General features: G+C 40.0%; 1 protein-coding gene across 4 annotated transcripts in view; it reads right to left on the bottom strand.

Moving 5' to 3' along the window:
* Positions 1-14,720, bottom strand: part of SNX7 (sorting nexin 7) — a 110,979-nt gene that overhangs the window by 81,789 nt on the left and 14,470 nt on the right. For all 4 annotated transcript variants that reach the window (XM_070077998.1, XM_070077997.1, XM_002715843.5 and 1 more), the window contains exon 2: positions 974-1,156. In XM_070077998.1, the coding sequence (XP_069934099.1) occupies positions 974-1,035 (62 nt within the window). In that variant the 5' untranslated portion in view covers positions 1,036-1,156. The remainder of the gene's footprint in view (positions 1-973; positions 1,157-14,720) is intronic.

Raw genomic sequence — 14,720 nt, forward strand, 5'->3', positions numbered from 1 at the left:
TACTACTGCAAAAGCAGACCATTTAGAGTACAATGTATACAAGGGTAATGCAGAAATACTCTATGTCCATGATCAGAATGAAATCAATAAGGTAGCTTATAAAGAGTATCTTTCTGAGAGAAACAAATGAAAGAGAAAAAAAATCAGTGTCAGAAAATCTTTGCTGGAACTGATAATGATGCAATATGGTTATAATTTTAATAGTAGTCAAAAGAAAAACCTGGCTCTATTCAAAGCAATATATCTGTATAGCATATTCAACTTTCATGAAAAGTATATGAGGTTAGAACTGTTATCCTGTCTGCAAATGAGGAAGCTGATATAAAGAGGTGAATTAAACTCCCTGGAACACATGCAAAGGACAGAAATCAAGATGCAACTCATGTTGTCTCATTCTACCATCTTTTTTTTTTTTTTAATTACTTATTTGAGAGGCAAAAAGATGAAGAGAGAGGGTTCACTGCTCAAATGCCTCGGAAATCAATCTGGGTTTCCCATGTGTGCAGCAGGAACCTTGAGCCATCCCCACTGGCTCTCAAGATACACTTAGCAGGAAGCGGGGATCAGGAGCCAGAGCCAGATTTTGAACCCAAGGACTCCAGCATGGGACTGGACACTGGACAATGGTGTCCTAACCAGTGTCTTAACATTAGGCCAAACATCCACTCTATTTTTACCTGTTTGCTTTCCATATTAGCAAACAAAGGCCCTCCTTTCCCATTAATAAATGTTCTTACTCTACAAAGTACAACTGCTATAAAATGGGTTAGTGTTTCTCAAGTGAATTTGAATATCGTTGACTTCATATAGAACATGTGAAGGGCAGATAAGATTCAATGTCTTACCCAAGTGCTCAAAAAAAATAGGTAAATTCAGTTTAGATTCTGCAACCCTGAGTCATAAATGAGTAAGAAGCACTTCCAGTATTCCTGAGAAAGAAACAGATCCAAGAAAGTACTCATTTGATGTTTACCTTAGTAATGATTCTATAAGTAATAAAAGTTTCAATTGTAGTAACGTGGCTTTCAGGTTCATCGACAGTAATGAAGAGATCCTTTAAATCTGGCTCATCTTCAAACTTGATTTGGTTTATCATTGATAATGGGGAAGTTGGCATCATGGGGCTGAAGGAATTGATGTCCATCAATGAGGCATCCTAAGGAATAAAGAGCAAACATAATCATCAATAGTTCAAGTCTTCTCTTTCTTAGATACCACCAAAATGAATGAAATATATCAAGTAAAAACTATTGGGCTCTGGATTCAATACGAATACACAGCAAAAAGTCTGTGAGAAAATGGAATGAAAAGGTAAGATTATTTTGGTGCAGAATTGTTTTTGAAATTCAAGCACATAGTTTTTTTCATATTTTGCATTTTATTTGAACTTTTGGATGAAGCCTCGTATTTTTATCAGTGCTTTCTCTTACACTCTCACCCACACATGACAGGGAGGAAGGAAGGGATGATGGAAGGTGGGACACAAGAAAGGGGCAAGAAGAGGGGAGGGAGAAGATAATGAGGGAGGCAGGGAGGGAAGGACAGAACAAACGAAATAGCAAAAGAAAAAGAAATAAACAAAAGAAGGAAGGAAGAAAAGAGGACATAAAGACAAAAGGAAAGGGAAGGAAGGATGGCCAGAGGAAGGAAGGAAGACAGCGAGGGGATAAACCCCCAAGGATGGCTACGGTTTGTACAGTTTGAATTTTTGTGTTCCTTCCAAAATTCATGTTGAAACTTATTCAGCATGAGTGTTAGAGGTGGGGCCTGTAGGAAGTGATAAAGTCATGAGGAGAAGGCTTTGCAGATACATTAGCAAACCTACCAAAGGGCTAAGAGGAACCAGCTGCCCCCTTTCTGCCCTTCCACCTTCTACCACCTTAGAACATAGTAACAAGCCACATAATGGAAGCAGAGAGCAGCCCTTCCTAGACACAAAACCTGTCAGCACCTTATCTCAGACCTCCCAGCCTTCAGAACTGTGATACATGAACTCCTATTATTTATAAATCTCACAGTCTCAGGTATTTTTAATAGTAGCACTGATGGACTACGACAAGGATAAAAAGAGACATGTGGACTACTTTCTGGAAATCAGAAATCTATCATAGAAGTGTAGAGACAACTGAAAAATGACCTGCAAGAGATTGGTAAACTAGGAAGAAGCAAGTATATTTATGGTGTAGAATCCAAGAAAGGTTTAGGGATTGGAAGCATCAAGAGCCTGTGGGAATAGGGGTGGTGGTAGTGTTAAAACAAGATGGGATGCAAATCTAATAAAACCAAAAAGAGTTAAAAACCTCATTTTCCGGGACCAGCGCCATGGCTCACTTAGTTAATCCTCCACCTGCGGCGCCAGCATCCCATATGGGCACCGGGTTCTAGTCCCGGTTGCTCCTCTTCTAGTCCAGCTCTCTGTTGTGGCCCAGGAGTACAGTGGAGGATGGCCCAAGTGCTTGGGCCCTGCACCCGCATGGGAGACCAGGAAGAAGCACCTGGCTTCTGGCTTCGGATCGGCACAGCACCGGCTGTAGCAGCCATTTGGGGAGTGAACCAACGGAAGGAAGACCTTTCTCTCTCTCTGTCTCTCTCTCACTGTCTATCACTCTACCTGTCAAATAAGAAAAAAAAAAAAAAAGCAACAAGGCACATTTCTCATCTGCATATTTCTTTTTCATTTCATTTTTTATTTTTATTTATTTTTTAAAAAGACTTATTTTTTTATTTACTTGCTTTTTAAGTACAACTTTTAGATTACAGTGGCTTCTCCCCTCCATAACCTCCCTCCCACCTGCAACCATCCCATCTCCCACTCCCTTTCCCATCCCATTCACATCAAGATTAATTTTCAATTATCTTTATATACAGAAGATAAATTTGGTATATATTAAGTAAAGATTTCAACAGTTTGAACCCACACTGAAACACAAAGTATAAAGTACTGTTTGAGTACTAGTTATACCGTTAATTCACATAGCACAACACATTAAGGACAGAGATCCTACATGAGGAATAAGTGCACAGTGACTCCTGTTGTTGATTTAACAATTGACACTCTTGTTTATGGCATCAGTAATCTCCCTAGGCTCTTGACATGAGTTGCCAAGGCCATGGAAGCCTCTTTAGTTCGCCAACTCCGATCTTATTTAGACAAGGTCATAGTCAAAGTGGAAGTTCTCTCCTCCCTTCAGAGAAAAGTACCTCCTTCCTTGATGGCCCGTTCTTTCCACTGGGATCTCACTCACAGAGATCTTCCATTTAGGTGTTTTGGTTTGGTTTGGTTTGGTTTGGTTTGGTTTTTTGTCTTGGCTTTCCATGCCTGAAATACTCTCATGGGCTTTTTTGCCAGATCTGAATGCCTTAAGGGCTGATTCTGAGGTCAGAGTGCTGTTTAGGACATCTGCCATTCTATGAGTCTGCTGTGTATCCCACTTCCTATGTTGGATCATTTTCTCCTTTTTGATTCTATCAGTTAGTATTAGCAGACACTAGTCTAGTTTGTGTGATCCCTTTGACTATTAACCCTATCATTATGATCAATTATGAACTGAAACTGATCACTCTGACTAGTGAGATGTCTTTGGTACATGCCACCTTGATAAGATTGAACTGAAATCCCCTGGTACATTTCTAACTCTACCATTTGGGGCAAGTCTCATTTAGCATATGCCAAACTGTACATCCCCATATTTTAAAAATATGTATTTATTCAAAAGGCAGAGAGAGAGAAAGAGACAGATCTTCTATGTGCTGGTTTACTCCTCAAATGGCTACAATGGCCAGGACCGGGCCAGGCAGAAGCCAGGAGCCAGGAGCTTCTTCCTGGTCTCCTACATGGGTGCAGGGACCCAAGCACTTGGGCCTTCTCCATTGCTTTCCCAGGTGCACTAGCAGGGAGCAGGGTCAGAAGTAGAACAGCCGGGTTTTGAACTAGCACCCAATGGGATGCTGGATTGCAGGTGGTCACTTCACCAGCGCAGCCACAGCGCCAGACCCTCCCATCCCAACTTTGCAGCACACTGGAAGTTTACTTTCTGGAGAGAACCTATACTCAATAGCACCAGGTAGGGTAGGGGAGAAACCCAAGAAAACACAGATACCAAGTAGAAAGTACTGCATACTAGATGGAAAAAGCATCCAACCTTCTCCTTCCACTTGGTCCCAAGAATGTTGGCAGGAAGATGCACACTCACTCGTAGGGCATTAGAGCTGCTAGATAGCTATAAGCAACAAAAATGTATTGCTCACCAATCTAGAGGAATGGAAGCCCAAGTTCAAGCTACTGGCAGACTCCATAACCTGATGGAGACATGCTTTCTAGTTCAGAGATGATGTCTTCTCACTACAACCTCACATGATAGAAATGATGAAGGTCTCTTTTACAAGGACACCAATCTCACACATAAGTACATCACTCTCGTGATGTAGTCACCTCCCAAAGTCTCCACCTCTTTCCCAATATCAATCTCCTTGGGAATTAGCATTTCAGTGTATAAATTTTGGGGGGACTCACACATTCCTACCATAACACGCACACAGGCTTGAAGGCTTCCTCACTTAGGTAACCATTCTCAGAGAAAACTGACAGTTGGAGTGCCCTCGTGAGCTAGCAGGTCTCTGAATTATCACCCTGTTAGGTAGACACTGACCTGTGGGTGTGACAGTGAGACAGGCTGAAGAGCGAACATGGAGGTTTCATCTCTGAAGCAGACCGGAAGTCGTACCTCACAAGTCTTGTCCATCTCTTGGTAGGTGAGTCCTGGGCCTCCCTGGGGCACAGCTTAAAGGAATCTTCCCTGCCTTGTGCTGGGGTTAGACAGGGTGGGGGGTATTTGGTGGAATAACAGTGTGCTGATAAAGTTCAGGGAGGAATTTCACCAATCCCATGCTCAGAAAGCCCTCCACCCATCAATATTCAAGGGTAGGGGAGATGGGGGGAACAATGGGTCCATGTCTATCAAAAAGAATCCTAGTCTGAATGCAGATTGGGCTCTCATTTATTAAGATGCTAGCCTGGTCTGTCAGGTGCATTCTTGTCATTAAACTTGGCTAACATGCTTACCACTGCTCTCTGTCTTATGTCGGAAATTCTTTTCTCATGTGAAGACAACGACCTCTGATCCAGCTGTCTGTGGGATTCACCCTACAGGGAAGCCCCTACCATGCACAGAGGGTGCTTACTCAGCCATTCCTCACCTGGTGTGGAAACTACCAAACATCAACCATGAGGAAGGCCTCTGATGTGAAAGAAATCACAAACTGAACAAGAAAATCAGAGGTTTGAAGGCTTAAAAAATACATGATGAAATTATCGGATGGATAAAGGAAGATATTAAATCCACAAATGCAAGCACAGTGTTACGAAAAGAACATTCAGAGACCAACAGCAATATCAGCAAAAAAGGAGACTCATAAAAATTGAAATAGGTTTGCAAGATAAAACTCAATAGGAGATCTAAACGACAGAATTCAAGAACTCTCCCATTATGTTGAGCCAAAAGAACAAGATATGAAAAGTGAAAGAGAAAAGATTTTTAAAAGTTAACGATCCAGTTAGACTGTGGCTAAATAAAAGGAAATTCAGTAGAGGAAGAAGGAAAACGTCCTGGAGCTAAGTTGATTCCAGGTGGACAGGGTCTGTTAGGCCTCCCCAGAACAAACAGGAAGGTGGTCACAGGTAGGACTCCCACAAGTATCCATCCCCACGGCATTTCACAACAGCAGAGATTGCTAAATTCCTGAAAGCAATTAAGGTGTACATGAGCAAGTAAAACAAAATCGGAAGTTTGAAAATCCGGATGGTATCAGATTTCTCAATACTAGAGCTGAAAATTAAATGACAATAAAATAGTGTCTTTAAAACCTTGAGAGGAGAGCATTTTCACCTGGAATTATACATAATCAGGCAAACTGTCACGCAAGTATACAGGTAGAACAGAGCAGTTTCACACATACAAGGCTCAAAGAATAAACTTCCCCTGCACCTGTTCTTTGGAAGCATCTTTACTTCTCCAAAATAGAGGCATATACACAAAGAAAGAGGAAAAGCTGCTAAAAATAAGAGATCCAACAGAAGACAAAAACGAAGGGAAGTCCCTGAACGACGGTGAAAAGAACATTCCAGGTTGGTAGATATTCTATAAACCTAGAGAACAACCTGGACCAAGAAACTGAGTCTCCAGGGAGGCAGAGAGATGAGTTCAGAGGAAGAAATCAAGAAACAGAGACAGAAAGATGGGTGGTTAAAAAAAAAATAGAGAGAAACAGGGGAGTGAGCAAAGGAGTCGGGAAAAGAGAAGGTGGGAGGTGGGAGGGAACAAGGGAAGGAGGCACAGGGGGCTGAGGAAAAAAGTAAAGAATGGAAGGAAGAAAGCAAACTGAGTATCTAATGGATTTCAACATGATAGGAAGCATTATTACATGAGATTCCCAGATAATTTATAATCGCTACAAAGAAAGTCAAGAAGGAGGGAGAATGCGAGAGACAGAGGAAAGGAAAGGACAGGAAGAGAAGGAAGAATGAATGGACGATGAATATTCAGGAAAACAGGAGCTGTACAAGAATGAAAATGTAGTCATAGTTGCACTGTATGGCTTGGATGGGAATGAAAATAAATTGCTGTTAATCCTGGGTTTACCTTAAAATGGCAATATAATTATATTAAAATAGTAAGAAAGAAACTATATTTGCACAAGTTTCAGGGGAGGAAACACTGTTTTGAAAATAACACTACAATGGAAAAAGAGATGAGTTATAGTTCCAGATTGAAGAAGACCAAGGCGGCAATAACAGCTAAATGCAGCATGCGATCCTGAATTGGATGCTGCTTCTGAGCAAAGAACATTTTTTTTTCTCCTCTAAAGAATACTCTTGGGACAACTAAAGAAATTCAGAACACTCAGTGGATTAGCCCACTACATTATGTCAATGGGAACGTCCTGATTTGAATACTCAGACTGTGGATGGAAGAGTGTTCTTATTTTCAGAAAATACAAGCAAATGCATTTAAGAGTTACAGGGTATCAAGTTCCTAATTTACTCTCAATGTACACAGAGAGAGGGAATATGAAAGCTGTGAAATGGTAATAGGTAGAGAATTTTGGTTCTTTATAGTACTCTTGAAACTTTTCTCTAAATTTTAGATTATATCAAAATAAAAATGTTTATAGTTTTTGAAAGTTGGGGCTAGCATTGTGGTGCTAGCATCCCATATCAGCACCAGTCCATGTCCTGACTGCTCCACTTCTGATCCAGTTCCCTGCTAATGGCCTGGGAAGGCAGCTGAAGATGCCCAAAGTGCATTTGGTCTCTGCTCCCATGTAGGAGACCCAGTTGGACCTGGCTCTTGGCTTTGGCCTGGCCCAGACTAGGCCGTTGCAGCCATCTAGGAATTAAATCAACAGATGGAAGATTTCTCTCTCTCTCTCTCTCTCTCTCTCTCTCTCTCCCCTTCTCTCTGTTAGCTCTATTGTTCAAATGAATGAATCTTTTAATAAGACTTAAAACAAAGCAAAACAAATTAATTCAAAATGGTTGTTTTGTCTGGTGGTTAGGATACCACTTGGGATGCCTATGTCTTATATTGGAATGCCTGAGTTCAAGTTCCAGCTCCACTCCCAATTCTAGATTCATGTTAATACTCCAGGAGGCAGTAGTTGACGGATCAACTACTTGGATTCCTGCCACTTTCATGGGAGACCTAGACTGAGTTCCTGACTCTTTAGCCTGGCCCATTCATGACTGTTGAAGAGTGAACCAGCAGATAGAAGTATTTCTTTCTCTTTCTCTCTCTCTCTCTCTTTCTCTCTCTCTCCCCTTCTCTCTGCTGTTCTGTTTCTCAAGTAAACAAAATGTATTTTCGAATTAAAAATATAATAAAAATTAAAAGGTAGCATCCCCTGCTCTAGCATGGAATGCCATTACCATTTCATGACCCTGAGCAATTTCTAAGCTATTAGTCCCTGTTGCATTCAATATTTTAAGATAATATATTGCTATCTTTTTTAAAATTCAATATCATCAATAAGCTTCCTACTAAGGAGAATGAAGAATATTTATTTCATTAATTAAGTACATGAATATAGATTTTTAAATTCCTATTTTACTCATTGGGTTATAATCCATTAATACTATAACTTATTTTGATATTCAAACTGTCCCAGATTTCACTGTAGAAAGTTTCTTACAGCCTGTGTGATTTGGCTAAGCCTTCATTATTCCTCAAGCAGTTTCTCTTCTGGCATATCAAGATACTGTAGATCGGTTTTGTTCTTTCCCTGCCCCTGGAATCAGATTATTTCTTAAAGGAGCTCTGGTTCCTTTTACAGGACCCTGAAGCAGTACTCACCAACCAAGATGTAAGTGCTAAGAAATATTTATATGATACAAATATACATTCACACACTTAGATCTAGATCCATGGATAAACAGACATAGAAAACTCCAAGAGTTCATGATGCCTCCAATTCTAATTGGACACTGCATAGCTTATTCTAGTGTTCTATATTTATAAGCCCTTTCTTCAGTGGGAAGAAGCCTAGCTCCCATGATCTTGAAATACTAATTTTTATTTGCAAAATATCCCTATACATATCCAATTTCTGAACCATGATGGCTGCCCCTTCAGTTCTGTACACTTCTTAAAGCAACTTCATTCTCAGTCTCAACCTCATCCGATGCCTCCTCAGCCCAGTTCCACTGGCCACTTTCTTGACCACAATGGTCATCTGCTCATTCAGCTTCAATAGTTTCGTTTCATGTAAATAAAAGGAAAAGGTAAAAATGGGAAGGGAAAGGTTACATGTCATTATTTATGAAGAAAAAATTTCAATGAAACAAAAGAATATACAGTCAAATATAAGTAAAACTTATGCTTCGTTCACATACTAAGAATGAGACTGGAGTTATTTCTGTAGTAGTACTAATGACTTGTTTTCCAGTTCTACACTTCCTTTTTTTAGATGCATTTTTCCCTAAAGGTAAAGATACAGATGAGACAATTAAGTTTTGACTACCACTATGAAAAAGACAAAAGTTCCCTGATATATTCAGAGATTAATTCTTCAACAAAGCCCTTCTTAAAAGTTGACCGGTCCTGAGTGAACAAATCATTATAAAGGAAGTCAAAATTGGCATCTAATTCAGTCTCAGCCATTGACTCAGCAGATAACATAGAACCACTAATTGAGCCTTTCAAGGTTAAATTAAGGAATTGGACTTAATGGTCTCCAAAATCCCCTCCCCCCAAATGCCATATGCATTAAAAAAGTAAAATTCTGATGTTTTAAGAAAATGCACTTTTGAGAGAACTATGAGAGAAAAAGAGATAGATTTGTTTTTCCCTCAAACAAAATCAATAAAAACACTTTTGAATCATCAATAATATATAGAGCACTAGTTTAAAGGATCTTCCACAAAAATTTTGGTAATAACAGAGGAGATATTAATACATGACACATTACTTGAACAAAAGCATGAAAGTTTGGGCTTTCATGATCCCCAAAAGATCTGTGAAAGTAAAACATTGAGGCATGATTTGGACCAAGAGCAGAAAACAAATTTCAGTTGGATTAATCAGACATGCAAAAATATAGAACAAAATTTCAGTGAAACATATCATTTTACATTCTTATGATAAGAAACAATGAGAATAAATTTTATGCAAGTGACAAAATAAGTGGCTAAAAGTAATGTTTTAGAAGAATATACAAGATCCTGGAAAAAGTTTTATGGTTTGTTATTAAGTGAAACAACAGGTTATAAAATCTGTGTACAATCACATTCCAACCTATGTTTACACGTGTGACATTAGCAGGGATGAGCTCAAGGGAGAACAAGGAGATACAGGAATAAGTTATACCAAAAACAGAAATACTAGTAGAAGTTTTCCAAGATTACTGATGAGTTTAATATTTTTCTATGTAACTTTCTCTATTTCCTAAATAAACATGTATCATTCTGTAATCAGAAGAAAGCATTGAAACCATTAGAGTCAATACAGTATATCATGCATTCATGGACAATAAGAACCCTGGTGATGACTTAAAGGAATTTTTAAAGCCATTTTCACAGAATATCTTGGATTATATTGGATATAACTCATCAAAGTTAGAGAAATAGGAACTGGGGGGGAAAGTATCTACAATCCAATGAAATTGAGATTGTCCAAAGAAATTATGGAATGCTAATACAATTGAAAACAGAATTTAGAGCTTCCAAATGAATGTATGATAGGCACATACAAAAATTTCTCTCAAAATCTATTTCATATAAGGAGTAGTTCTTAGAGTTGGCAAATTTTAATTTGATGGCCAAATCTACTTTCAATTTCACCCACATTGCACACAACCATGTGCTATGGCATTCTTTGTACTCATCCTCCTACCTCACCACAACCCACTTTTTGTACCTACTACATAATTTAGCATTCTGTTCTTTCTACTAGAAATGCATCCTTTTGTAGAATGGGAAAGATCTGCATCAATTTACAAAGGCTCACAATTCCAATGAATGTAGTGTGGTGTCATAAAAATACACTTCAATATCTAGCAAAGGAAGAAATTACAGGCTGAAATTTAGCAACATCCAAGATTTCAGAAGAAGGACTTAAATTACTATGATTCACTCAAAAACATTCGTAAAACCTCAGTAAAACTGACTATCCAAAGTGTTTTATATTCACTTCAAAGAAGGAAAGAAAACAAAGGGACAATGCTTAAAAGATTCACATTTGGATGTGAATAACTGAAGAAAATCATTGTGAGAAGATCCAAAGAAGCAATTAACCAAAAAGAACTCCATTTAACCTTTTATGTTCGATGCTTTTCAGGAGAAATGGGTTATTAAAATCTGTTCTTTCCAAACAAAGGTCTCGCCGCCACAATATCTGTCTCTGGCTCTCGCTCTCGCTCTCTCTCTCTCTCTCTCTCTCTGTTCTCATCCTTCCTTCCCTCCCTCCCGCCTTTGTCTTTTCTCACTGGTTTCCTCCCTCCCTCAGCATTTGTATAAATGTCCTGTATCTTATGGTTTTTTTTAAACACCACACATAACCTTTTTTTTTTCTCCAAGACATTAGATCAGAAAGGAAATCATCTGTGTTAAAAATCCCTACTTCTTAAATAATCCTGAACAGTGAAACACACAGACACACCAAATCCAGAAAACCTTGAGCAGTTTCAGGCTGAGATTTAAATGAGTGTAGAAAGAGAACAAAGCCCATTACTAGGCTTCAAGAATTTGTTGTCTTGTATCCTTACTCCAAAATAGTGCATCTATCGTAACTGAAACCACTTAAGTAATTTCACTGAAATAAATGGATTAGAATCCTGTTAGCGTGCTATTGGACTTCACAGACAAAATCATTTAAAAACTGAGTGTAAGTTTTCCTGTTGTTACTATTGAGTGGGATTGTGTAACACCCAGGACCTCACAATGTTATCTAATTGAAAGAGAGGGTCTTCATAGAAATTATTAAATTCAAATGAGGTCACTGGAGAGGCCTTGAATCTCCTATCATTGGTATCTTAGTAAAAGGCGGATGTGCAGGCTGAGACATGTAAACAACTGCAGGAAGAAGCAAGCCAGCTGGAGTCCATATTGCAAGACCTAGAAAAGACCCTTCCTTCACATCCTCTAGAAGAAGCACCCGGCTGACACCTTCAAGGCAGACAGCTTCTGTCCAGCACTGAGTGTGGAGGACACCTTGCTGGAGCTCCCCCGCTCCGCAGCTGGAGCAGACTAATGCCACTTGGCTGCAACCAGAGGCACACACAGTCACAGCCTGAAGAGGGAAGCAAGGGTGGGCAGAGGAAATCATGGCTACACTATTTCATCATGGTTCTATTCATCCTATTTTTCACAGGTCAATATTCAATTCCAGAGACTTCTGGAAGAGGGTGTTGCCTCCTTCATTTAACGCTATCACATGGCTGCAAAGTTCCATCACCGACACACACAAAATGCATAGTTGAAATGTTAAACAAAGAATAGTTTGTCAGTATTTAAATGCTCTGGAGATATCAGCCAAAGAAACAGTTAACAGGGAAGCTAGGACCTCTCTAAGAGGAGTCCTTTGCTAATGTCCCTCACTAAAATGCTACTCAGGAACTTCTCATAAATATAACATGAATTTTTCTGATAATACTAAATCACATCCACCATCTGTGCACAAACAGCTATTTTCTTTTTACAAGTCAAGAGAGAAAAAAAAAATCAATGTGAGAAGTGTGAGAAATCAGAACACTGGCATGAAAAGGCCATGCAAATAAAATTGCTGATATACAGGAAACTCTCACACCAAGAGACATCTGGTAAAAAAGCAACTTAAAGTGGAAGGAGTTAGAGAAACCATGTTGTGAAGAGGGACACTCATCTTGATAGGCCTAAATTTAGACTTACCAGCTGTGTTTTGGTTTACAAATCCTTCCAATCTGCCTGCTTATAATAATAATAAAAGATGAGAAAGGCTGCCTGTGGAATACTGTGGAAAATGTGACTGAGGAAAAAGCCAGTCTCTGTTATGTTCTGTTAAGGGGTACATACCATTCTAAGCTTATTTGACACAATTTCTCCTGCTGTATAGTACACAGACCCTGGCTCACGTACACCCTGACTTCTTTATCCATTCTTCTGATTCTTGGTTTCTTCTAACCATTACCATGAGTGCTGTACTTCCTCAGATTTTGTGCACACACTTAGACCATACAAATGTCTATACCACAGAAATGCTTCACCTGATCTTATTTGACAACCTTTCCTTCCCAAAGAATTAAAAACAAGTATATTAAAACGAAGAAGTCTCTGAGGTCAAGGAAAAACAAAAGCTAAGCCACTTGAGACATTTCTCAGCTGAGTGAACGTGGTCAAGTCTCTGAGGTTCCATGTTCTCACTGGCAACCTCTTGGAGAGGTGAGAGGCACTCTGGACCACAGAAGTTTCAGGGGAAGAAAGCATTGGGGTGTTATGAGCCATCTGGTCTCTGTCACAACTTCTCAAGTTGGCCACTAGAATGCAAAAGCAATCACAGACAACACATCAAGGAATAGATGTGGTTGTCTTCTAATAATACTAAATTTAGGGGCCAGTGCTGTGGCATGGTCATCTAGGCCTTCTCCCGTGGAGGACACACCAGGTGGGTGCCAGTTCGTGTCCCCGCGGTTCCTCTTTTTTTTTTTTTTTAATTAATTAATTTATTTTTGACAGGCAGAGTGGACAGTGAGACAGAGAGAGACAGAGAGAAAGGTCTTCCTTTACCGTTGGTTCACCCTCCAATGACCGCCGCGGCTGGCGCACTGTGGCCGGCTGATCTACAGCCAGGAGCCAGGTGCTTCTCCTGGTTTCCCATGCGGGTGCAGGGCCCAAGCACTTGAGCCATCCTCCACTGCACTCCCGGGCCACAGCAGAGAGCTAGACTGGAAGAGGAGCAACTGGGACAGAATCCGGCGCCCCGACAGGGACTAGAACCCGGTGTGCCGGTGCCGTAGGCGGAGGCGGAGGATTAGCCTATTGAGCCGTGGCACCGGCCTCCCACGATTCCTCCCGCGGTTCCTCTTCCAATCCAGCTCTCTGCTTGTGGCCTGGGAGGGTGGTGGAGGATGGCTCAGGCGCTTGAGGCCCTGTACCCTTGTGGGAGGGAGGCCCTAGGGAGGTTCCTGGATCCTGTCTTCGGATCAGCTCAGCTTTGGCCATTATGGCCATCTGGGGAGTGAACCAGCAGATGGAAGACCTCTCTCTCTGTCTTTCCCTGTTTCTGTCTTGACTCTGCCTCAAATAAATTTTAAAAAACACTATATTTAGAACAAAAAAGTGCAACCAGATTTGGTTCACGGACTGCTATCTCTATACTATACCATTTACATAAATAGCAATATAATTTATAGGGACAAATATTCATTTATATGCATAAGTTATTTGATAATAAAAAAGCATTTTGGAGTTTTTTTAAAAGGTAGATTCGAGGATATAGCACTAATAAAAAGCGTTCTTTAACTTTCTTTTACAGTTTTACCACAAAATTTAGGAATAAAAACAAAGTTCTCTTAGCGATTGGAAGGTAGAAAAAAGTTAAGTTCCAGATTTTAAGCACTTGCATTTCTTCTGCAGTTTTTTCACCACACAAACATGCACACACACCTATACAAATCATACTCTCAATCACCTCAGTAAGGAATACTGCATATATAAGGCAAGATACATAAAGAGCAACTAAATGCTAAGGCTGAAAGTGAGGTGAGGCTTCCTCAGCGAGTGCATCCTACAACACACTGAGGCACATCACACACGTGTGTCAGCAGCAGCATACTGACTCCATGCCCATGACATGTACAGTCATGAATGGTAAATCCACACATGCTGAACTACTTCTCACAGTGCAATGAAGCCAGTTTGGGGTACTGAACAGACCTATTCCACACAACGTCAATTGTGGATTCACTGTTGACTACCTAGATGCAGAAGAAGCCAGGAAAAATACTTAAGAAGAAGTTGAGTATATTCTATGGACAGAAAACAACACAGATTCAACTCAGGAAACGTAATCACAAATGGTTTTTAAGATGCAAAGCCTAGTGACAGTTAATAGGCCTCGTTAAAATGGATCCTGGTCCACAGTCAACTAAAACCAGTCTCCCTGACTAAAGTATGTCTTTACATTGACTCCCTGGGGGAATGACCAAGTAGCCAACATCTCCAGCCCCAACAACAAATTTACAAGCATTTCTGA

Source organism: Oryctolagus cuniculus, chromosome 7 (assembly GCF_964237555.1).
Source record: "Oryctolagus cuniculus chromosome 7, mOryCun1.1, whole genome shotgun sequence".
Classification (NCBI taxonomy): Eukaryota; Metazoa; Chordata; class Mammalia; order Lagomorpha; family Leporidae; genus Oryctolagus; species Oryctolagus cuniculus.